The 25269-nt window shown below is 49.6% G+C and overlaps 2 protein-coding genes across 9 annotated transcripts; one reads left to right on the top strand and one right to left on the bottom strand.

Moving 5' to 3' along the window:
- Nucleotides 1-488: 488 nt before the first annotated feature.
- On the bottom strand, nt 489-19409 carry SEC22C (SEC22 homolog C, vesicle trafficking protein). 8 transcript variants are annotated; one of them, XR_009448605.1, is made up of 8 exons: nt 18694-18845; nt 15615-15823; nt 11568-11731; nt 10626-10805; nt 8425-8543; nt 7203-7268; nt 2863-5339; nt 489-2723 (listed from the first exon to the last, which is right to left on the bottom strand). XR_009448605.1 is itself a non-coding variant. In XM_059664494.1 (8 exons), the coding sequence occupies exons 3-8, from the start codon at nt 15794-15796 to the stop codon at nt 5139-5141; spliced, it is 912 nt and encodes a 303-aa protein (XP_059520477.1). In that variant the 5' UTR covers nt 15797-15823; nt 17362-17426; nt 18694-18835; the 3' UTR covers nt 3588-5138. The 8 variants fall into 8 exon arrangements, 7 of the variants coding, with proteins under 7 accessions (XP_059520477.1, XP_059520475.1, XP_059520481.1 ...); XM_059664494.1 differs by lacking the exon at nt 489-2723 and adding an exon at nt 17362-17426 and having other exon boundaries at nt 3588-5339; nt 18694-18835; XM_059664492.1 differs by lacking the exons at nt 489-2723; nt 18694-18845 and adding an exon at nt 19030-19409 and having other exon boundaries at nt 3588-5339.
- A 1822-nt stretch (nt 19410-21231) lies between these two features.
- SS18L2 (SS18 like 2) lies at nt 21232-24435 on the top strand. The gene is made up of 3 exons (XM_059664500.1): nt 21232-21465; nt 21723-21799; nt 24153-24435. The coding sequence occupies exons 1-3, from the start codon at nt 21397-21399 to the stop codon at nt 24238-24240; spliced, it is 234 nt and encodes a 77-aa protein (XP_059520483.1). The 5' UTR covers nt 21232-21396; the 3' UTR covers nt 24241-24435.
- Nucleotides 24436-25269: the final 834 nt, after the last annotated feature.

Consider the following 25269-nt stretch of genomic DNA (forward strand, 5'->3'; position numbering starts at 1 on the left):
CCCACGTGCTTGGAGCGTGAGCAGGAGAGGTGGGCGCCTTGTTTCCTTTCTGGGAAGTTTATCAGCTGCCCAGGAGGACCTCGGCACAAGGGCCCAGTCCTGAAGACTGGCCGGCAGCTGCGCCTCCTGGTGGCCATCTCGAGATGGGGCTGGTCTTGGGAGATAACTCACACCATCACCCTCGGAGCAGACAGGAGCCCAGAGCCCAGGGCGGGGAAGTGGCTGTAAGGCAGGGACAGAGCCTGCAGGAAGGCAGGCCTCCCAGCCCCCAGGGCAGCACTGCGACTGCTTTTCTGGTTTCCAAGGTCTTTCTGCAGCCAGAGTCTGGGATTAGGGCTGAAGACTCTTGGGGTCCTTGCACCTGCCTAGACTCCACTGGACAAGAGGACCTGAATTTTCCTTCTCACAACTCACCCCCCTCCATTGTGCCAGGCCCAGGAAAGTGGGCCCATAACTCAGACTCTTTCACACAAATACAGACACACGAGTTAATAAGCACCTTGGATTTATTCTCCCCCCACGCCTGAAGCCACCTCATGTAATGTACATATACACAGTATATAATGCCATACAACATTCGCCACATACATGAACACACGTTTAGGCTTCACTACTGTGCGGAAGTTTGTTAAAAGTACCCATCATTTGGTCAAAATAGGTCTTTGTTATTACATGGAAACAGTAAGCATTCAAAAGGAATATGTGAAGTGGGTGCCCTGGCCCAGTCAGCCTCAGTCATTTATGCTCTTAATAGAAAAGTCCATTAAACAAAACAGAATCCTGGGGGTCATGTGAATAACGCATTAAACACTACTTCCGAAGCAACCCCAGGATCACACAGGCGTAAAGGGGGGGGGAGGTCATCTGTACCAAGCACAGGTTGGAGGGACAGAATGGATTTGGTAAGTTTACCCTAAATACAAGGCGCTTGTGGGCAACAGCCCCGCCGTCGGTACACACAGCCAGATGTTTCCATATCCGGCCATTCCCAGATTTTACTGACAAGCCCGTTTCCACAGGTTCCCTGCCAATGACGTTGCCCCAGCAACAGAATTTGCCATCACTGCTCCCACACGGGAAAGCAGAGCGCTCCTCGTTGGGGGGCAGACCTTGAGGTTTGGTCTCTGGGTCTCTAGGAAAGGTCTCAACCACAACCAGCAGACCGCCCCCTCCAGCCCCCCCGGAATCCTGGAGGACCCAACACCCATGGTGCCAAGGGCTCTGAGCCTGGAAGGCAGGGGCCAGGTCCAGGGGGTGGAAGAGAGGCCGCTACCTTTCTGGGGGTGGAGAATGAGGCCATTCACATGGCAGTGCCATAAAATGCCCCTTTTTGTAAAGGCCAGAAGACAGGGCTGTGCTGCGCCACCTGAAGCGGGCACAGAATCTCTGTGAACTCAAAGCCGTCCTCCTGCCCACCAGGGATGGGTTCGCCCAGCATCCTCCTCCACTGCGCCTTTGTCCTCAGGAGAGCACGCCAGGGAGAGGCTGAGGTTATCACATCTCCCGGATGAGGACACGGGGCCGGCGGGCAGTGACTCACCCACTGTGCTGTCGCTTCCCCAGCCTCACCCCTCAAGGGCACACCTGCTCTCTCCTGCTCCTCCTCTATGATCACTCAGGGCACAGGCGGAGCTCCCCTGCACCTGGGCAGGACTCCGTGCAGGAGCAATGGAATGTGAACCGTCAGAGCGGGGCACACGTCTGGTCGCAGCCAATACCCCCATCCCTGCCGGTCCTCAGGCCTCGCCTGTGTTGACTGAGCCAGCAGCGGGCTCTCTGAGGGCCACCTGTCCTCCAGTTACAGTGAGCGGCCAACTCCTTTGAGGAACGGCCAATGGCAGCCCGGGATGGGGGTGCAACCTGCAGCCTCCACATGCCAAGGGGCAGCTGCCGTCTTCCAACAGACAGAGAGCCCCCAGCTCTGATCCCTCACCCCCTGCTTCCCGCGCCCCAAATGGCCAGCCTGGCTGGTGGTCGTCTATGACGCTGTGCAGTGCTCACCACCAAAGCGATGCTTCCCTCCGAGGCCAGACCCCCAGGAGTGTGCTGAAGCTCCTTGGGGTACACAGCCCGCGCCCTCTCTGAAGCTCCTGTAGGCACCCTACCAGTTACAATGAAAGGTGCCTTTCCCATCCCTCCAGGGTCCAGTGTCAGCCTCTGTGGCCGGGGCTGGAGTGTGGGGCAGAGGTGGAGAGGAGGGGAGAACTGGAGAAGGGCATCTGGGAAAAGAATGGAGCTCAAGGTGAGGTTGATAGAAATGATGAAATGATGATGAAATGTTTTCGTTTTAGCACTCTTCCAAACACCCTTCTCACAGCCCTCAAAGATCTTTAAAGTGCTGGGCCCTGACTCAGTGCCTGTCAACAGCGTTCACATTCCTCCTGCCACAGGCAGAGGGGCCTCTAGTACCAGAGGGAATCCCACCCCAAAGGTGCCGACTATCTCCTCTCAGAAAAAGGACCACCCGGAAGGGTCCTAGTCACAGCCAGGCTCGCCGGGGGCACGGAAAGCAACAGAGTCCTGGTGCCTCCCCCACGGCATCCAGGGGAAGGGGAACCCTGCTCGGGAGCCCGAGCCACATTCCCGCCCGGACCCTCGACAGGACACGACACTGACGCTCCTGCTCTTGCAGCAGCCGATACCTGAAGGCACTTGTGAGGTTTCATTTCATCTTGTCCCAGACCTCACCCTGTGAGGTGGGTGGGGCAGGTGGCCTTTAACCACTGGGAAAACAGAGGTGGTGGACCGGCCCTGACTCCATGGTGGAGTGAGAGTAACTACAGCCACGTGCAGCCAGCTTTCTGGCAGTGAGGATGACACGGGCAGCGGGGGGTGGGGGGCGGGCAGTGCGGGCCTCAAAACTTCAGGCCTGGACCAAGTCACTCCTGAGCTGGGACTGGCCTTGGACGAAATCTCAAGTCCTTCTTTCCTCTCAGCAGTTTCTCCCTCCAGTGGGCTGAGGCCTCTCTTAGCTGGATTTCAGTTAAACAGTGTTTGTGTGGTCATGCGTTTGTACTGCTTGGCTGGTCCTCTTCTCCCTTTAACTGGCAAAAGGAAACCTCAAACCCCAAGACCACAGTCACTCAAGTGTGGAGACCATGGCGGCCAATGCAGGGAGCACTCCCAGGAGGGGGACCCCTCAAGCACAGTCTGTAATGCTTGCTGGGGCGCTCCCAGGAGGGGGACCCCTCAGCACAGCCTGCCATGCTTGCGGGGGCGCTCCCAGGAGGGGGACCCCTCAGCACAGCCTGCCATGCTTGCGGGGGCGCTCCCAGGAGGGGGACCCCTCAGCACAGTCTGCCATGCTTGCTGGAAGTGGGTCACAGGCTCAGACGCTCAAGGCCTCTGGGGCTCGGGGCTGCAGGGCAAGCACATGGGCTCGAAAAGAAAACAAGTCATTCGTAAGCTGTTCTACCAACTTTTACAGCTTCTTTGTGCTTCTACCATAGAAGTTTGTGTCTCGCCTCCTTAGCTTCCCCTCTATTTCGCCATCTCCTCAAAATGATCTTCCAGAAAGGCTGAGCATTCACCTGCTGGATGTGCCAGAATTATCCGGATCCAAAATCAATAGAGCGACAGCGCTGAAGTTTCCATCTGAGGGTGTTGCCAGTAGGACTTTCATATCCAGATATTTTATTTGAGTAAAAATAGAAAATTCCATTGTAAGAAAATAAAATCACTCTGGCAACAGTTCCCCAACAGTTCCCAGCCACATACACTTGTTTTTCTTAAAGTGATACCAAGGTAGCTCAGTGGCAACACACCACCAGGAATAACCAAGGAGGGCAAATCCACTGAAACAATATCCTTCTCCTGTGCCCAATATCTCTTGCACTGCTTTTCAACTTATAAAAACTACCAAAATAGGATTTTTTTTTTAACTTATCAAGACTACATAATTCCACTCAAAGTATCCCATACAGCTGTGGCTGAGCCATTCAGATCCCAGACTTCTACCAACAACAATCTAGGGGCAGCTTCCACACTGGCCCCTGGGTGGCACTAAACAAGCTAAGGTCGGACTCACAGCCACGTTGGGGAAAACGATAATCACTCAGTATTTTGACAGTGAGATAAAGAAAAGGTTTCCTAGCACAGGGTTAATGCTATATTTGTAAAGTTTTTAAAAAGTTAACACCTACCTAACTCTTATTCATAAAAAAATGAGGCTGTTGATCCAACTAAGATGACTGGGAAAGGTGGAGAGGAGTGATTAATTTGGGAGGTCTTCTGGGAACAGGTACACAGAGTCAAGTGTTCATCATTAAAATGACAGGCCCCAGCTGCCACATACGTGCAAGGCTGCCAGCAACAGCCTCTCCCACCAGCGTCCGAAAAGTGCGCCCGTGGGAATCCGTGTGGCTCCCCTGCTCCAGTTCCGGACCCATGGCAAGGAATCTTGCTCAATTAATTTTTTAAAATGTTCAGATATGCCCTGCACAAAACATACAAAACATTGCCGTACCCACACTGTCCCACCACCATATAAGGTTATATTTATAAATTAAATAAACTGAGCTTTCTTAACCATTTTCTCAGCTTAAGTCTGTCCTTACCCTAAATGTAGATAAGTTCAATTTATATCCAAAATATATTTAACTGTTCTAAAAGTATCATATTGATAACTATCCTGTTATCAAAAATGTAAACAAAATTTATGTTGCTTAATTCATGAACCATATTTTTAAGTTTTTAATTCACCCTGTACTGACCCTCAAAAATACCTAATCAAGTCACATTTAGACTAAAACGCTGATAAGGATTTGAACGCGGTTCCTCAGAGACAACTGCCTATCACTAAAACTAGCACTACTGAATCTAGTGGTTTATTGCATCATTCGGTTTAAAAGACCAAAAGAATTCCCTTCTGGTCTTCCGATACGCTCTGTCTGAATTCAGCCCAGCGTCTGCTGTCCTAGGTAAACGTGCCGAACTGGAGAGCCGGCGGTAACGCTCAGCTCGAAACGGGGCCTGGGCCTCGAGCGACCCCAAGCCTCCACTGCACCTGTCAGAAGTCCCCAGTCTCGCTCAGTCCCGTCTGGTCAAAATGAACTTCAAGGATGGAAACTGGAGGTGAAGTCGAGAAGCCAAAAGGGAAACAGAGATGACCCTCATGTGATAACAAAAGGGCCCGCTCCTCACACTCCACAGTCAGCCGGCTTCTCCTGGAGCTGCCGCGTCAGTATCTGGTGTGAAGACAGAGAAGCCACGCCCACGTGGAAGAGGATCTGCCAGGGGTTCCGCAGCCCGTGCAGGTACACGTTGCCCAGGCAAATGAAGAGCAGCGTCAACACCACCTTCGCCGTCCTGGCTGGACTGTAGACCAGGTACAGGTAACACTGAAATGACAGCAGGCGGGGAGGTCCAATCGGGCGGTGAAATGGCCACGGGCCAGGTGCCAGATTCACTTCTCACACCTGCCACGTGCGTCATTTCACCCACGTTAACTTATTACACCGAATTCATCCCAACGAGGCTGCCACTCGCTGGGTAAGTCACTGTTCGCCACTGGCGGGAAGTGGAGATTTGGAAGAGAGAAGGAAAGTGAAACAGGTATCACAGGAGGAACCAGAACATCCCACTCCTGAAAGAAGCTTAGGAAATACAGACAGAAATGCAGAGGAAGAAGAGAGGGGGGTCAGGGGCAGACAGCCAGGCCAGGACACGCGACCAGCCTGACTGGCCTCCCAGTGCCGTTTTCCCGCAGGGGCTCGTGGCAGGTGAGAAAGGCGGTGAGCAGAGCTATGCTTTTCCCAGCTTAGCGCTTCCTGAGTTACAGGCCCACAGGGTCTGCTGTCCCCGAGGCAGCTCCCTATCGCATCCTCAAAAGCCTCTCCTGTCGGAGATGGGAAGGTCTCAGCGGGGACAGGGACTGATATTTTGTGTCGGGCTCTCACGTGGAAAAGAGGCTGTTCTTGTTCTGCAAAAGGTGGAAACAGCTTCTTGCTTTGATGTTAAAAAAAGAAAAAAGTACATTCTCAAAACACAGGGCAATCTGACCAAGGCTCAGCTCAGGGAGAGGGAGAGATCCCCGTGGAAAGAGCTAACAAATGAGAAGGCAGTTGCGGGACTGGGGGGGGGGGGGGGGGGGTTGTAAGATCCTATAGCCTGAAACGCAGCTCCACAAACCGTCCACAGGCAACACACATGGTTTCCGAGACTTGTTTCTAAAGTTTGAGGGCATTTTCCATTTTGGGCTGAAAATTTCTTTTTGCACAATCATGAAATTCTTTTAAAATACACCATTTAGGGTGTGGAAGAGAGAGGAAGTACCCTAAGAACAGAAATTTTAATTTAAAAAAAAAACTTGAAGATGAGAAAGTATTAAATCCTAGGCCAGTGGAGGACAAGTGAAGAGAATCACAGCCAGGTTTTTACTAGAATTAACTCTGCGTTTGGAGATTCAAAAGCTCCTTTTTACTCCACCCCTTACATATGCATCTTATCTGAAAATAACTAAATAATAATCAAGGCTCTCTGATGTTATAATTTTTGTTTCATTCCCTAAGGGCAGATTTGAGTCAGATAGTACTACTATTTTTTTAATATACTTTTATTGATTTCAGAGAAGAAAGGAGAGGGAGAGAGAGAAACATCAATGATGAGAGAATCATTGATCGGCTGCCTCCTGCATGCCCCACACTGGGGATCGAGCCCACAGACTGGGTATGTGCCCCTGACCGGAATCAAACCTGGGACCTTTCAGTCTGCAGGCTGACACTCTATCCACTGAGTCAAACCGGCTAGGGCAGTACTACTATTTAACACACTTTTTACCTCTCCTTGTTTTAAAAACACACATGCAGCCGCAGTCGCGACCTCTGCAGAAGGATGTTTCTGCACTTGGGTTGTCCAACAACAACAGGAGGCAAGGCCCTGCTGCAGCCAGGCAGGCCCCGCCCAGCCCCTGCCATCGCATCCCTCCCTCCCTGGAGGCAAGGCCACATCCCTGCTCTGACACCACGGAAGGCCCTGCGGCCCAGCGTTCCCTAGCTGAGCCCAAAGTTCTCGCTCTGTTAAATCAGAGGTTAGGGCAGGATGGGCCTAGGGTCCGTCCGCTAAGAGCCGGCGTCATCCATGATTTGAACCAAGGCCTTGGTGGAACAAAATTAGAATCTAGAAACGTGTTGATGGTTCCAACCAAAGAACAAAATAAGGCCATGGGTTTAACCCACTCAGCACACTATCAACATTTCACTCACCTGGAAAATGCAGGCTACAAAAGGAATAAGAAAAGCCAGAATATTTCCAACTTCCTCATGGGTAACCTAAAACAAATAGGAGGAACACAAGAAAAGGAATATTTAGGTGAAAGGAAACACTATCCGGTCTGGCATGGGTGACACCACACAATCCCTGGCTGGGTGAGACACGAGTCCCTGTTTATGTATCAACCAGGAGTTGATATGCAATCGTCTTCAATGACCTGGGCACACGGTGCACCCTCCCCATGCATCTGTACTAAGCCCTCAACCTGAAATGCCCCCAACAACCTCGCCACCTCTCAAAATCCTCCCCATCTGTCAATACCAAGCTTTCCCTAATTCCTCCCATGCCCAGGTACTGCGCCTCCTCAGTGATGTCACCATACCCTGCTCTGTGCCCATGAGGCAGGGACTGTGTCTTAACCATCGTGTTGGCCAGGCACCAGTTCTGGCGTGTACGGACATCAGTAAGTAACAGGTTATGAGTCATCATAAACAACAGGAGTGGGAACCACACCACACACGGCCAAAGACAGGATGCGGTAACAGGCAGCCACCGCTCTTGTAGCACAGGCCTGCTGCCATTCCCCCAACGGGCCGGCCTGCGTCAGGGCCCTGAGACTCAACAGCAGCCATGCCTCAGACTTCAGCCATCATGCACTTGGGCATGAGCACTGTGGCTCTGTCTTTGAAAGTAATACCTGCTTACGCTCATGATGATTCTAGACTCTTATAAAGTGTTTGAAATATTTCAATATTTAAAAACAGTATTTAAAAACACTAGACTAGAAAGGTGCTTTGAGAGGAGCAGACTGGAAAGTCAACTCCCTGGTGACAGTTTTGGACAAGGACACAGAGAAGTGGGATCTGCATGATATCCATCAGTCTAGACTCAAACTTTTGCCCAGCGTGGACAACCCAGCCCTGTAGTGATTCCGGGGTCCCAAGGGCCACGGGGGCCGGACTCCCTTGTACCAAGTTGTCCATTTCTCACCAGTATCCCAAAGGCCCCTTTGGCTTCTTAGAAAAATGATACCAAAGAGCACGTTTCATATTTGTTCAACTTACTACAAAGAAGAAAATTAGAAATAAAAATTTTATTTGAATTTTAAGGCCTTAGTACATAATAACCTTATAAATAAAATATGTGTTTCAGTTATAAGGTTATCCGTTTCCTCCACCACGTGTCCTTCCATTTAACCTGGAAAGAAAAGGTTACCTGTAAAGAATGCTCTGCAAGGTGAATGCCACGAATGAGATTCAGAGCCGCGCACATGATGTTGAGGACAAGGGAGAGGACACCCAGGGCCGTCACTGGTTCCATTCGGAAATTAGGAGCTTCACAATTAAAACAAAGATAGTCAGTGTCTAGTGAAAATGCCTTCTACATGAAAGGAAATAAATGAAGACATGACCTAGACCTCCACTAATGACAGGTTATGCTAAACATGCATGTTCAGTTAAAAAGCAGCTGTAGTTAGAAGGGGAAGGGCAAGAAATGACAGGCAGAATGGATCTGGGAATCTAGGGGAGTTTCCTCAATGGCCACACGACAATGTCTCAAGACGTTCTGGATGGTCACACTGGGGACAGGCCATTACTGGCACCCACTGGGTAGAGGCGATGAATGCTCCTACACATCCTGCAATCCACAGGCCGGCCCCACAACAAAGCACTACCCAGTACAAGACGGGAGCCCACATGACACTGAATGTTGTCCTTGTCAGAAAAGAGCAGAGCATTTTACAAGCTGAGAGTCGATGTGTGTGATAGAAATGCTCTCAGAAACTGACAACTAATTCACAAATAAAGCCATACCGGTAAACTGCTTTAAGTCGGGATTTCTCTTGCTGTGCTCTTTCTAAATCATCCTTCCTTGTCCTTTCATCTCTCACATACACGGCCATGTACACGCACACACAGACAGCTTGCTGCAAGCTGCAACCCCACTGATGCCTATTGTTAGTGTTAGGGTCTCCACCGAGCAAGTCAATGTTCCTGTTAGAACAGAATGTGCTACCTGCACAGGTTCTAGCCTCAGGACAACAGGGTGAGCCAGACCACAGTAAAATGTCCGAGAAGGATAGGCAAGTATTTGCTCCTCTTGTCTAAGTGGTTAAAAAACAAAACTTATATTACAAAGTTACCCCATCTCAGACACAGCAAAGGAAGGGTTCAACCAGCCAGTCTTCCTTCCCAACATAAATTACAACTGACTGACTAGCCTGAGAGCCAATCCAGGAATTTGTTGGTCAAAACATTCAATTAAAACACAAAGTTAAGCCAAAAGCATGAACACTTTTAATATACAACTTTTAAAGTTCAAGCAACGAGTTTAGTATAAAAGTTAAAATAATTAGATTTTTGTAGTATAGATAGCTCTTTCTTTCAGAGCAAAATTCAGCTCTTCACCATTACAAAATTCTTACAATGTAAATAGCCACCTTAACTAAGAGCAGGTTTAATTGTGTATAACTGTAAACAAGGAATGCTGCCCTGGTTTGGCTCAGTGGATAGAGCGTTGGCCTGCAGACTGAAGGGTCCCAGGTTCGATTCTGGTCAAGGGCATGTACCTTGGTTGCAGGCACATCCCCAGTAGGGGGTGTGCGGGAAGCAGCTGATCGATGTTTCTCTCTCATCGATGTTTCTAACTCTCTATTGCTCTCCCTTCCTCTCTATATTTTAAACTATATTTTAAAAAAAACAAACAAGGAATGCTAACAATCATGCTTCATTATATGTCAGGCATTGAATGTAATGCCAGACCGTCAGAGAATGCCAGGGCATGTGATCACATTCATTAACACCTCATTCATCAGATAAAGACTCAGGTGTCTGCAGGGATAGAGGGAGGCCCCCAGTTCTCACGGAGAACCAGACAGTGAGAGCAACAGAAGCCCTGGCTCAGGCCCTGCCCACACTCGTCCCATAGCCCTCCCGGCCCTCCATCGAGGAGAACGGGATCTCTCAGTGGAGACTTGCAGTATTTCACTAAGTGATGAGATAAAGATTCATTGTCAAAGGAATAAAGATAGATAAAGAACAGATAGCTAGATGGATGGATGGATGGATGGAGAGAGAGACAGACAGACAGGTGTACAAATCTGTACAAGTGACTTCCAGGAAAAGAGAATGAACCTCCTTGACAACATTCAAACCTGTACACTTCATCCTGGTTAAGAAAATCTGCCAAGTCACTCTTTCCCTGAAATTCATCATAAGAGTCACCTCCCCTCAGATCAACTCACTGTGAGAACTGTCAAGTTTCTTAAAACGGCCACCCAGGAAATATATAATATACAAGGTATTTCCACCCCCCCCCCAAAAAAAATACCTTCCTAGTGAAAAAATTCAATGTCCCTTTGAAATATATAATATCCCCTCACCTGCAGCAACCTCCGAGAACAGCAGGCCACTTACCGGGCTCCAGGGGCATCTGCGTGTGGCCGTTCATCACCCCATTTGCCACATCTGGGTCCTCCAGAGTGAGAGCCGCTGGAGGCTGGAACTCCAGCTCCTCCTGCATCTTTTCTAAGCTGCTCCCCAACTGAGCAGAGGTCACATGGTTAAAATGCCACTTCACTTTCTGAATGATGCTGTCTGCAACAAGAGAGCGCCCCGAGTTGAGCATTTTCTTCACAACGGGTGTTATAAGACAATACGGACAAAGTGAACGTTACATTTCCAATCAGGCGAATGTCAGCCAGACTCTCAAGGGTGTCAAGTTATACATAAAGGTCACGTGATCCCTCCATAGCATGACTAGTCATGCCAATCTCTCCAGAGCAGAGTGACTGAAATTCACCTCAGTGACAAGGGGGTCGGGGGAAGAGGACTTGATTCTTAGCTCAGCCACTTGTGACAGTATAATCCTAACAACTCACAGAATATTTCTAAGCTTAAAAAATGGGGATGGTTATTCTCGACCTGGTTATCTCAAGAAAAGGCATGTGAGAAAAAAAGTACACATGAACGTGAATGTGCTGTGCCAACCAGGATTATGTATTTGAAAGGCATTGGTTTTCATTCTTTTATTTATGTTAGCACTGATTTATTGTCACGTTTTTGGCCCGTGGGCCACAGTTTGCTGACCCCACTCGCCAGGGCTGGGGTGACTGACCCGTACAGTTCTCACCATCCTTTCAGCTGCCCCAAGGCTCTGGGGAGATGACAAGCCAGAGTGTTAAACCTCGAAGTTCCCAGGCCTCTCCCATCCCCGTAAAATCTCAGGATACACGGTTATTCTCCAGTGACATCTTACCACACCTCCAATGGCTTTCCTTGAGGGTCAAAGCCAAATCTAAACTACAAATCTACACACGCCATGAGCGAGGACAGTAAATACAAAAGAGGGTTACAAACCAAATTCCAGAAAGGCGTATGGCCTGGAGGCGAGGCCAATGCAGGTGGTGTCATAGGAAGCTGTGAATTCCCACCACAAGGTCTCCAGGAAGCAGAAGGCCATGGCTGCTGGGCACCGGTGGGAGCAGATAGCCATGCAGGCCACATCCCCTGAAGAAGAAAAGCTGAAACAAAAGGCGACATCTACGTTAGCAAGGGCAGACTCATGGACTCCCCGCCACACCCAGACACACCCTCGCCTCCACTCTGGACCTGCTGGTTGCATAGATGTGTCCTCAGCTAGACCTACCTGGGTCTGCGCCTTTCTTACACTTCCTCTGAAATGTATAGCGGTATCTGCCATTATTCATATCTGAAGGTGCATGTTCCATTAGAGGGAAGCAGCCTCAGACTTCTCTGCATCTTAGAGGAAAATGATTTTCTTTTTTAATCTACATCGAAAGGTGTTCTAACACTGACTCAGACGGGCATCCTGAAATGACACCTACTCCTTTCAGGCTGTCACGCTATTATTTCAAGTTCTGGGGACTCTACTCCCTTCTGTGTTGCCTCCTGACTCCCACTCATTGTGGGCCTTCTCCTCCAGTGTTTGTCACTTTCGCTGACGGCTCGTCACTGCGGAGCCTGCTTTCTCTTGGGGGACTCCCTTGAGGCCTGACTTGAGGCTCACTCCTCTTCATGAGGGTCTGCATTTGCCTCGGCCTGATGCTCCCATGTCATCAGTGTGGAACCACACTGATATTTGAACCGTGGCTTAGGAATTCCTAGCCTGTGGGGAGTATAAAGTATAAGCTCAGCCCTAGCTGGGTTTGCTCAATGGTTACAGCGTCCGCCTGCGGACTGAAAGGTACAGGGTTCAATTCCGGGCAAGGGCACATACCAGTTGCAGGCTTGATCCCCAGCCTGGTGGGGGTGCATGTGGGAGGCAACCAATCGATGTGCCTCTCTCACATCAATGTTTCTCTCTATCTCTTCCCCTCCTTTCTGCTCTCTCTAAAAATCAATGGAAAAATATCCTTGAGTGAGGATTAACAAACAAAACAAAACAAAAAGGTATAAACTCAGACTCTAATCTGACGCAAGGCACAAAAGCAGGGTTTCGATTTCTTAGGTGAGATTTTATCTTTTCTTCCCATTCAAAGCCAAAGAGAGATGAGTTGCCCCTACATTGGTGAGCAGACTATTTCTCCCCTATCTTTGCTCTAGGGCTGCACCCTGACAAGAACCCATCTTTATGCATGGGTCTTATTCCAACTCCTCACTTTACATACGCTCAAAGGCCTCTCCCTTTATGATGCAGAAACTTAACCCTGAGTTCACTATGACTGTTCACCCAGGAGGCTCAGTGCCAACTCACACACTGCCCACGTGGACATTCTGTTTCCCTGCATTTCTGCATTTCTGGCACCTTGGGATTTCTTTCTTTCAAGCTCAACTACACATTTAAATATATATATATATATATATATATATATATATATAGATATAGATATAGATATAGATATAGATATAGATATAGATATATTGCCAGCTGGTTTCACTCAGTGGTAGAGTGTCGGCCTGTGAACTGAAGGGTCCTGGGTGCAATTCTGGTCAGGGCACATGCCCAGGTTGCAGGCTCAATCCCCAGTTGGGGGTGTGCAGGAGGCTACCAATCAATGATTCTCTCATCATTGATGTTTCTCTCTCTCTCTCTCCCTCTCCCTTCCTCTCTGAAACCAGTAAAAATATTTTTTAAAAATTTATATATATAAATGAATAAATATACCCACATTTCTGGGTGTTTCTGGCAGAAGTGTTTTTAGGTTATATTATCCACCACCTTTTTGTAATTGGAAGTCTATATAAAAACGTTTTCAATTTTTAAACAAGAATGACATCCTCCTCGTATAAGGAATTTTCCAGCAGAGCCTAAGTCTCTAGGCTGAAGGTGTTCCTACTTGAAAGAGGGCCCCCATTTATGGGCTGAATTGTGTCTCCATCCACCCCCCCCAAAAAAAATATTGAAGTCCTAACTCCTAGTACCAGTGAATATGACCTTATTTGGAAATAGCCTTTGTAGCAGTAATCCAGACAAAATGAGGTCATAATGGATTAAGGCATAATGGGTTAGGGTGGGCCTTCATCCAACGACTGGTGTGAAATCTGGTCACAGAGACAGAAGGAAGCCCAAGTAATCACGGAGGCAGAGAGTGCATGAGGCTTCTGCAAGACAGAGTGACGACGACTGCTGGCAACCACCAGAAGGTGCTAGAGAGGCAGGGGAAGGATTCTTCCTTAGAGCCTGAGAGGGCGCGCGCCCTGCTGACACCCTGACTCCAGGCTTCCGGCCTCCTGAACCGTGAGAGAACACATTTCTGTTGTTTTAAGGCAGTGTGTGGTCATTTGTTATGACCACCCTAGGAAAGTAATTCAGCTCCTTAACTACAAAACAAGCTATGGTGCTGCTCCCCTGGAAGGGAAAAAGTCTGTTTCCTCTGTGAAAACGGTGACTATTAAATGCAAAGACAAATGAGTAGAAGGTTTTATACTCCGCTTTTCAAAAAACTGAAACGCCCGGAGTTTCATTTGAAGCCATGGACTTTTTTCCTAACAGAGAAAGGCATGCCATTTCCGGCCCAGTGCAAAGCTCCCACCGAATGTCATTATCACAGCACGGGCTTCCAGAGGAAGGAGCCACGGGCATGGCGGGCGGGCGCGGGGCTGGCTCCTGAGCACCCACTGCCCACACCACAGGGTGCCTGCCGCCTGGAACCCTCTTCGGGCCCCATCCCTTCTCACCTGACTCCACCACCGAGCCTGGAGTCAGGCCTGGACGTTTCCTTTTTGTTTTTCTGAGCCTGAGACTGAATTCCACTGAAAGGGTCCCACCTTATCAGGTCAACTAGAAATTCACTGTTCAAGGGAGCAAAAGAAGACCTAAATCAGTGGTTCTCAACCTGTGGGTCGCGACCCCTTTGGCGGTCGAATGACCCTTTCACAGGGGTCGCCTAAGACCATCCTGCATATCAGATATTTACATGATGATTCATAACAGTAGCAACATGACAGTTATGAAGTAGCAACGAAAATGATTTTATGGTTGGGTCACAACATGAGGAACTGTATTTAAAGGGCCAGAAGGTTGAGAACCACTGGCCTAAATGATAGAAAACAATGGTGTACAATTATAACCAGCCATTCTGATATTTCAAAACCTGCCTTGCCCTGATCCCTCCGTAGAATGGCTTTTTGCTCTGAGACCTAGAGTAAGAAATGATAAAAATCGTGAGGATCAGGCCCTGTATCATATTTAGTAATTATTTCTCTTGTTCCCTCATTATACTTGAAGCTTCTTGAGGAGAGGGACTTATTTTTCATTGTCGGGCTCCTGGCATGTAACTAAATTTTTTAAATTTAAACGTTTTTCAAAAAGTTAAAAAATTTAAAACGCAAAACCTGAAGGCAAGAACTCTTAAGTCTTTTTTCCTAATTTTTTGGCTTTCTGACGCTCCGTTTTCTTCCCTGCCATTTTAATCTAGTATCTCTTCCCTCTTCACCCTTTTTCCAACCCCTGCATCCAGTGTAGAAAAATCTCCGATACTAGAGGCATGAAAACTGGTTGAAGGCAGGTCTCCTGATACCACTAACAGAAGCAGCAGGTGCAGCAGCAATGCTGAAGGCCCCCTAACGCTATTGTGCGCACACACAACCTCCAACCACTGTCTGATGCTAGATCTACTTTTTTTTTTAATGTTTTTATTGATTTTTAGAGAGAAAGGAAGGGAGAGGGATAGAGAGAAACAATGGTGAGGGAGAAACATCATTGATCGGCTGCCTCCTGCACACCCCCTTCTGGGGATCGAGCCCACAACCCAGGCATGTGTCCTGATTGGAAATCGAACCACAATCTCTCGGTTTCTGGGTCGACACCCAACCACTGAACCACATCGGCCAGGCTAGGTCTCCTTTTAACAGGCCATGTGATCTGCATAACGTTACCTGAACATATGACAGAAGTAGCCCCGGCTTTGCTGATGTTCTGGGAAAGTGAACATGCTTGCTTACTGTATATTGAGGTCACGTCCTTGTGCAGAACCTCGACCTGGATACTGGGCCAGTCGCAAGGCTAAAGTCTTGAGCCGTCTCCTGATTTCCAGAAACTCTTGGGTGTGGTAGAAGTCAGTGGAGGCCGAGAGGGGCAGTCCATCCCTCACCCTTACCACACAGGCAAAGAGGATCATGGACATGGTCCGCAAGAGAAGTCATGAGGACACCTGAGGGAAGCAAGGTCACCTTGTTACTGAGGACCAGATGATGGTGCCAGAGACCCCCCCGTCCTCGAAATGTGCGCTCCATTTCACCCTCACCCCCCATCACTGCGAATGTTGCTTCTCTTATTTCCCTGGTCTCCATGGCTGTCACTCCCAATTTTCCTCCCTCCATTATCCTCCGTGCCTCTTCTTTTCTTGTAATCCTCCTGTTCCTTTTCTCTAATGAATCTCTCCCTTTCCAAAATTAAACTAACCAGGATGAGGTGGAAAGGAACAGAGAAGCAAGGAGGCAGGGGCAGAGGGCTCAGGAGCAACGGCAATGACAGTGGGTAGCTGGACACAGGTAGCAAGATGACTCCAAAGGGGCAGGGTGTGCCTGATGCTGGAGAGCAGGCATGGGGTGGAGGGACCGGTGCATTTCAGGTCACCCAGGGAGGTGGGTGCCGAGCGGCTTAGGGATCCCAAGCATCTAACCTAAAGGAGGTAGAAAGGAGAGCAGAGGGCAAAGATGGAGCTGAGAGAGCACAGCAGGTGCTCCGGAATGTCTGCAAATTTTTCATACAGGGCCAGTCTTCAAAATGATGACTGCGCTCCTACAGATGGTTAACAGAAATCACTTAGCGAATCGTATTACAGGAAGATACGCAATATTTGGCCTTGATATGTGAACACCATTAAGAAACAAAGGAAACAGATTCTGAGCCGTCATGGTGCCTTTGGCAAATTAGAACAAGGTACTTCCCCGGTCGAAGCAGCCTGGGCCAGTTCTGCTGACAGAGCCTGGCTGGGTTTTAGCCCCATCTGTGAACTCGGCAGGTGCTTGTACAGGGCATCGCATGCACATCTGCACGCGGCAGCCCCGCAACCCGGGGTTAGTGAGGCGGCCACTGCAGCTTGAACAGGTCTTTCCACTTCCCCACACATCCTGTCTCACAGCTCCTGTTTTCGAGAGGATGTGAATAGGTTCACACACTGGTGGGCTCTCTTCCAAGGAACTCTAGACACGTAACCTTTTCGGCACCTCAGTTCCTGGGAGCGGTAGGAAAGGGGAGCCCCCAGGATGCACACCACTCTCGTCACTTCTGTGCCTATTCTTCGTCTATATCTGCCACTTTTCTGACCTCCCCATATCCAAACCCACATCAAGGCCTGTCTCCAATCCACCCTTTCCATGCGACCTTCTCAGACTGAGGTACGACTCGATTTGATAAAATATTTTAATCTGCCTCCCCCATTTCCTAAATCCTCTTCTCAGCTCTATTTATAAACTGCTCGTGTCACAGAGAATCCCTTTTCCACCAGCAAAAACGCTGTGCCTACTAGAGGCCACCCTGGTTCCCCAAGTTTTTATTTTTCCTCTCCCCTTTACCCTTAACCCTCTCCCGGAGAAATGACCAGGCTTGGCGAAATGGTAACTTAAACAGGCAAAACAAGTTGCATTTGGCACACAAATATTCAAACACAAGTTTTCAGCATAAGGCGTACTGCCTAACCCTCATACACACAATACACAAAACAAAACTGAGTCATGTCACCCTTACTGAATTCACTCTCAGTCACAGGACTTAAGATTTGTAGATCATGAAGGCGCCTCCATTCCACTTTGCTTGGGGATGGGGTGGGGAGGAGGGTAGAGATCAACTGTCATTTGTTAAGAGCTAAGGAAAAGGAGGGGACTGAACGCGATAGCAACGAATATTATACACCAGGCGCTGTGCTAGAAACTCTTCCACTGATAATGTCATTTAGTGCTCATGACTACGAAGTAGGCATAATCTGCACTGGACAGGTGTGAATAGTGTAGCTGCAAGGCTCAAGTGGTAGAGCCAGGATTCAAACCCAGATTTTATTACTCAAAATACTCGAAAGCCTATAATCTTTCCACTACACTACTGCTTCTCAAATCCAATCTTTGGTATTACCGCTACTCCATTTCTCTCAAACAATTCCTTCCCCTAGGGCCGTGGTTGGCAAACGGCGGCTCGCGAGCCACATGCGGCTCTTTGGCCCCTTGATTGTGGCTCTTCCTAAACCTTAGGCGTGCCCTAATTAAGTTAATAACAATGTACCTACCTATATAGTTTAAGTTTAAAAAATTTGGCTCTCAAAAGAAATTTCAATCGTTGTCCTGTTGATATTTGGCTCTGTCGACTAACGAGTTTGCCGACCACTGCCCTAGGGCACTGATACTCAAAACTAATCACAGACCTGTTCGTAGGCACCTGTTGCAATGGCTCCTTACTTATTGTATTACTTTATTCTGTCTGACCATGTCGCAAATGTCACCCATTACTCCAACACTCGTGATATTCTTTTTGTGGCTTTGGTTTCTCCAATCCTAATTCTCCCCCGGGTGCTTTCTCTCTCTGGCTCTGGAGGTCCAGATGTAAGCTTAACAATGGACACACAAATACACCACCTCTCCTACACCTGGTGTTCAGAAAAGCTGGTCCAGTACAGCCACGATCTGATAAACCAAATCTTACAAGATCTGCACGCCAAGGGAAGTCTGCTATTAAAACTAAAGGATACTCCTGGCATGAGTTTCGTGGGTAATTAAGGAAAAAATCGCCCGCTCTCTCTCTTGGACACACCCATCTCCTCCCACCGGAAGCGGCGCTCGGTGCGCATCTGACAGCTGACAGTTCTGCAGGTGCGCGCCTAGGAGGGTCCCAGTCTGGAGAGCGGCGGGCACCAGGAAGGGAGACCTGCGACTCCGGGAAGCCCCGCAGAGCCCGGTGGGGCTAAGGCTGGGCCTGCCGGAGGGGCGGGCCCGGAATCGCCTCCACCTCCAGGCCCGCCCTGCGCCACACCGAGTCCGCCTGCTGTCGGCTAACGGGCCGCTGCGCCCGCCTCCGCCCGCAAGCCCTCACCTCTCCCGGACGGCGGCCTCCGGGAGTCAGCAGCCTCCCTCCGCGCCGCCGAGCCACCCGCCGCCTCGTCCGCTACCTTAGCCCCCAGGGCAGACCCAGCCCAGGTCACTGGCAGCCCAGGCGCAGGTAGGGCACAGTGCGCATGCGCGCGTCTTCAACTCCCATTCGCTGCTGCTAAGCAACAGTCGCACCCGAACTGACCAATCCTGGCGTGACTCCGCCGCCCCTCCCGGCAGGGTTAAGAATGAAGTGGTTCTTAAAGGGCCGCGACCCACAGGCAGAGGGGGCGTGGCTGCGCGCGCGCCTCCCAACTCTCTTCCCTTTCCCCGCGCTCACCCGCAGGGTCCGAGTTCCAGGCCTGTATTTCCCGCGCCGGGAAGTGGCAGGAGGCCTCACGGTCCAAGCTCGGTTCCTGCCGGAGTAGCAAACAGCACTGACGCGCCGAGGCGAGGAGGTTCGGCGTGAAGGCGCGGCGCGTCCCGGGCGTAGGTTCCGACGTCCGCACGGCTGGGCGGCCGGCCCGAGATAGGCAAACCAAAGAGCACAGCCTCCTGCCAGCCTGGAAGAGATGCCAAAGTCTAGGGACACACCCCGGTCCGGGTCGGAGGCTCTCAGAGATGGGCTCCAGGGAGACTGAGCAGCAGAGTTCACCCATGTATTCTTTCAAACAGTTCTGAGCACCTGCCGTGTGCCAGGCACTATGCCAGGCATTGCGCCCATGGCGAGGAACTCCTGACACTGAAAACGACGCGAAGAGTGGAGGGCAGAGTGAGAGCACCCATCAAGCAATTACACCACCCGTGTTTAGATACAAACCGAGATATGCGCTCTTCAGGGAGGAGCAAGCATTTTTTTTTTTTTTTTTAATGAGAATTTACAGCGTCTTCTGGCCTGGACTTTGTTGTCCGGTGATGCCTCTCTGAGAACGTGACACTGGCTTAGTAGCTACCAGGACAAAAAGGAAAAGAAGAGCGTTTCAGACAGAAGGGAACGGGATCCCGTAGGAAGGACTCTGTGTGCAAGGCAACGGGACTCCTTGAGGGATGACAAGAAGTTGGGGAGCACCTGGGGAGTTAGTACGTAATAGGCACAGAATTTCAGTTGGACAAGCTGACATATGGTGGAAATCGATTGTGGTGGTAGTTGCACAACAATGTAAATGTACTGCCACTGAATTGTACATTTTAAAATGGTTAGATGGTAAATTTTATGTTATGTCTATGTTGCCACAAAAAAAAGAGAGAGAGAAGTGAAATTCTGACTTTAGGGAGTAAAGGAGTAAAGTGAGAGCCACTAGAGCAGTGGTTCTCAACCTTCTGGCCCTTTAAATACAGTTCATGTTGTGACCCAACCGTAAAATTATTTTCGTTGCTACTTCATAACTGTAATGTTGCTACTGTTATGAATCGTCATGTAAATATCTGATATGCAGGATGGTCTTAGGCGACCCCTGTGAAAGGGTTGTTCGACTGCCAAAGGCGTCGCGACCCACAGGTTGAGAACCGCTGCTCTAGAGAGACTAGAAGAGATAAGACCAGGTAGGATCTTGTAGGCCATGGTAGACAGTTTAGGGCAGTGGGATACTGAACAGGTTTGCATTTTGTAAAAACCACTTTGGCTGCTTGACATTAAGACCCAGATGGAAGCTGTGGTCACACCAGGTGGGAAGCCAATGCAGTCATCTGGGTAAGAGAGGCTGAAGCTGGAGCTTGGACCAGAGCAACACTGATGAGGAAGAGAACTAGGCAGCGTGCAGAGAAGTGTATGAGCAAAATCAACAGGACGTGGTGATGAAGGATGTGAAAAGGTGACAAGGTCGTTTTAAGAATGATGCCACTGTTCAGCCTTGAGGGAATGGGTGGGTGGTGGAGGGACTCGTAGATATGGGAGCACTGGAGAAAGATCTGATTTTGGAGAGAAGATTGGTCCTCAGTTCCACCTTAGAAAAGCTGAATTTGAGTCACCTTTGAGACTCCTAATTGGGATGTCAATGTTGACAATTGAGTATACAGGTTGCAGTTCAATGTAAAAAAAACACAAAAACCAAGAGAGAGTAATGAAAGAGTCCAAGTCGACCTCCAAGGGACCCTGCCCCCTGGTACTCATGCCTTGTGTAAACCTCATAAAGCATTATTATTGCCCAAAGAACGAACAGGTATATATATATATGTGAGTTTGTCCCTCCGCAAATCATAAAGCTCAGCAGTGTTTTCCTTGGCCCTGCGGGGATTTGGTTTGGGAGGAGACAGTGCCCAGGGTTCCCCTCCAGGCGCAAACTGGAGGCACGAGAGTGATGTGGGAAGAGGAGTGGACTTGGCCGAGCCAGCTTCCTGGGTTCCAGCCCCGATTCTCTTCTCGAGTGACCCAGGCGCGATGCTCCTGCCTACAGACTACAGAGGGTTAAAAAGCCAGCGCGGCTGCCGGGCCCGCCCCAAGCTCGCTTCCCAGACTGCGCAACCGCGAAGGATCCGCGGTAACAGCTGGACCCCGAGGCAGAGGGACGCCTAGCGTCTTGCGTGTCCAATCACAAACGACGCTCCGCCTGTTCCCGCCTTCTAAGCGGGAGGACCAATCAACATCGAGAGCTAACCCCGACCTTCCCAGGGTCCCTGCCGCGGAGTGTGTGGAGCTGCTGGTTGGCTCTGCTCTGGCGGCGCGGGGGTTTCCGGGGCCTGGGACCCGGTTCCGACCTGGCTTCCCGGGATGTCGGTGGCCTTCGTACCGGACTGGCTGCGAGGCAAGGCGCAAGTCAATCAGGAGACCATCCAGCGGGTGAGCGCTAACGCGGACCAAGGGGAGGGGTTTCCAGCCGAGGACCGGAAGGGCCGCAGGTGCGGGAAGCTTCCCGGGGTGGTGGCATCCCCGCCGACACCGTGCACCAGGGTGTGGACTCTGGGGTCGGGGTGAGAGGGAAACCAAGTCAGCAGAGGCTCCGGGGCAGGACAGCCTGGCACGGGGCTGTGAGGCCGCGGGCAGGTTCCTTCACGCCGTGGTGTCGTGTGGCACTGACCCCTCCTCTGATCTTGCAGCTCCTGGAGGAGAATGACCAGCTGATCCGCTGTATCGTGGAGTATCAGAACAAAGGCCGGGCGAACGAGTGCGTCCAGTAAGTCCCCCGCTCCCTCCCCCCCCTTTTTAAAAAAATATATTTTTATTGATTTCAGAGAGGGAGTTAGAAACATCAATGAATGAGAATCATGGATCGGCTGCCTCCTGCACGCCCCCTACTGGGGATCAAGCCCAGAACCCCGTCATGTGCCCTGGACCGGAATCGAACCTGGGACCGTTCAGTCTGCGGGGCGATGCTTTATCCACTGATCCAAACCGGCCAGGGCCCTCCCCTCACTTTTGAGTGGCGTGGAGGCCTGTGTGGTGACACAGCCGCTGTCCCAAGCTCTTCCGGGGAGGATCAGAGCGGTGGCCTGCCTGCCCAGCACCGTGGGACGGCACCCTGTGAAGCCTGGCGTCAGAGGCGGCACCCGCTTCAAAACCTGAGTTAGGCTCATGGCAAAGCCTTCGTCACCCGAAGCCATGCCAGCTGCTGACAGCGGGGATGGGGAGGGAAGCACAGGAAAGGTAGTCTTAGGAGATGATACTGGCGGCTGCTTTCTCTTTTCTGCTTTTAGGGTACGTGTATGAAAGCCAGGAACAGTGACACAAGGAAGGGCTTAGGGTGGGAGAAGCTACAGGAGGGAGCCTGGGCGGGGCTGCTTTGGCTCCCTGGAAAGTCAGAGAAAAGGGGCCTCGGAGACACATTCCCAGGCTGGCCTGGGTGAGCTGCCACTGCCCATTGCTCCCGTGGTTGCAAGTCTCTTGGGGACCCTTAGAGTTTAGGAGAGGCAGCCTGAGAGGAAATAAAGGGGTGGCCGTGCTCCTGGGAGCGCGTGGTGGTGGCGGCTGTCTTATCGTGGATCCCCGGCGGCTCACCCTTTTTCTGTTCAGTTGGGTGGGGTCCGACCATTTGGTTGCTAAGTTCCCTCCCATTTCTAACTTTGCAACGTTAACACACAAAGACCAATGAAAGATGTCTAAGTTAAGCCAGAGGTAAATTTTGTACAGTAATTTAATGTGCTCTAGTGAGAGAAAATAATCTGTTTTCTAAATGTCGTCCAGGAATTATGCCGTTTACTATAGAAAAATACATTATTTCATTGTTACTGAAGTCATAGTTAAGAAAGCCATGCTCTCCCCCCCCCCCCCAAAAAAAAAAAATCACAATCCTTCACTGAACAGCTCAGTGGAATAGTAAGAGATAATCCGTCTTTGGATATGTTTTTACATTTGACTCTGGTATTTGATCATTTGCTTTTTTGCAGTTTATAGTAAATTAGTAGTTTGCTTTTTTGCAGTTTGTAGTAAACACTCCCATTTTTCTACATGAGAAAGAGATGCAAAGCATTCCGTTTGGTGCAGTGATTCTCAGCCTCTGGGTAAGAAAGTTATCCAGGTCTCCTGGTGGGCTTTTCCACATTGCGCCCGCCATACCTCCTGCTTCCTAGTCTGGCTGTTCTTCCTTGCTAGGGAGCTCGACTCCCTGACTGGAATCGCTACGATAGGAAGCACACGTGGAGGTATTCCATCCCTGCTTTTAAGTTTGTTCGGGTATTCTGTAAGTCCTGCTGAGTACCAGGAACTGTCTTAGCTACTGGGGAATCAGGACCAAAACAGTAGCTCTGCAGGCATGGAGCTTACCTTCTGTGTAGCATGTGCCACAGAGAAATCTCACTTATTTGGCTACCATGGCAGATGCCAACCCATCCAGAGGAGATCGTATAATTAAGCACATGCTAATAACTCTTTGAATAAGAATAAAGTGTGGGTAAGTGGGGGGCAGGGTGCTGTGTTACACCAGGTATCTCTGATGTGACATTGGAAGAGACACCTGCAGTAAGGGAGCCAGCTGTGTCGTATGTGAGGCAGAGCATGAGGTGGAAAGGCCCCCAGGCTGGAGTGTGCTCCATGTCTTTAAATGTCAGCAAGGATGCCGCTGTAACCAGAACTCAGTGAGCAAAGGGAAAATGGTAGAAGATGAGATCAGAGAGGCAACTAGAGGCCCTGATCTTGTAGAGCCTTGTGGGCCACGAGAAGGGCTCAGCTTTGCTCAGAATGAGATGGGAGCCTTTGAAAAGTACTAAACAGAGAGAGGACATGATCTTAAGTTGTACAGTGATCACTCAGGCTGTTATGTGGAGAACAGAGTAGGGGTACAGAGAAAGAGCACAGGGACCAGTTTAGGAGTTTGGTTCAATACCATAGTCTAGAGGGGTGCCTATGGAAATGAGTGAGAACAGGTAAGATTCTGGATATATTTTCCTTGAAAGTGTTGAACAAGTTGGTGGCTAACACTGACTCATCAGTCAGTGGATGAGCCTTTCCACTAGAGTAGGTAAATTCTCTTCCAGTTGTTTGTTCATGTTCAGTAAAAACAAGACTAATTTTTGCCTGTTTTTCACCCGTAGGTACCAGCATGTGCTACACAGAAATCTCATTTATTTGGCTACCATTGCAGATGCCAACCCAACCAGTCCTTCAAAAGTGATGGAATGATCTTCCGGGTGGCTGTCGTGAGGAGTAATCGAAAGTAATACATTTCCTATGAAACAGGCAGGATCTTTACCAACTCCATTGCTGAAAACATGAAGGAAAATCTCCGTGTCTCTTTTAAGTGTGAAAATGTGAAGAACTAAAATAACTGTATTTCCATGTAAATATTTATTTTAATAATTAAGCAGAGTCCCTCAAGTTGCCTCCAGGTGTTTTCTTTCCTGAAATAGGTGTGTTTGTTCAACAAAGATGTCACGGGCTTCTTCAAGCCTGCCTTCTTAGGTTCAGCCTGAAGAGGAACCTGCGCAGGTGCTTGGCGATCAGGAGGAACTGGTGAGACTCCCGACCGAGAGCCTGCCAGTGGAACATGTAACTGTTCTCCTTTCTACTAGTTCGTAGTTCTGGACCCCCTGGCCGCTCTGGTCAGGTTGCTTGGAAATAAAGCTTGCCTTTCCACAAAAGACTGATACGGAGGTATAGACATTTTCATGGAATAAGTGTTCCATTTGGTTTTCCAGGAAAACTGTAAGAACTTAAAAATATAGGTAACACCCTGGCCAGTTCTGCTCGGTGGTATGAGCTGAGTGTAGTGAACTGGGGGGAACGTAGCTAGGCCTGTTTGCTCCGTGTCCCTTGTCTGCCGAGAGAAGGATGCTCCTTTGGGTACAGGGAGTGCACCCCTCATAGGAGATACAAATAACGAGGAACCTGATATGTGATCATCAGGGGAACCGGTGGTGCAGGCGGAAGCAACAGCTATGCAAGGACCCTTCATTCCAACCATTGTTATTTGTCTCGTCAGTCCATTTATAGAGCAGTATGCACATATGTGGTCATCAATTCAATTATAACGTGTCCTCATTTGACCAGGCCTGTGCTGGGCTCCACAAAAAATGAGTTAGGATCCTATCTGACAGGAAGTGTTTGTTGTAGTGGGTTTTCATATAAATTTGATGGGATTCAAACTCCCTCCTAGAGAGAATGAAGCAGCAGACATTTATGAAAACAAAACCATGCTTTAAAACAAGTCAG

This window comes from Myotis daubentonii, chromosome 14 (genome assembly GCF_963259705.1).
Source record: "Myotis daubentonii chromosome 14, mMyoDau2.1, whole genome shotgun sequence".
NCBI classification, from domain to species: domain Eukaryota; kingdom Metazoa; phylum Chordata; class Mammalia; order Chiroptera; family Vespertilionidae; genus Myotis; species Myotis daubentonii.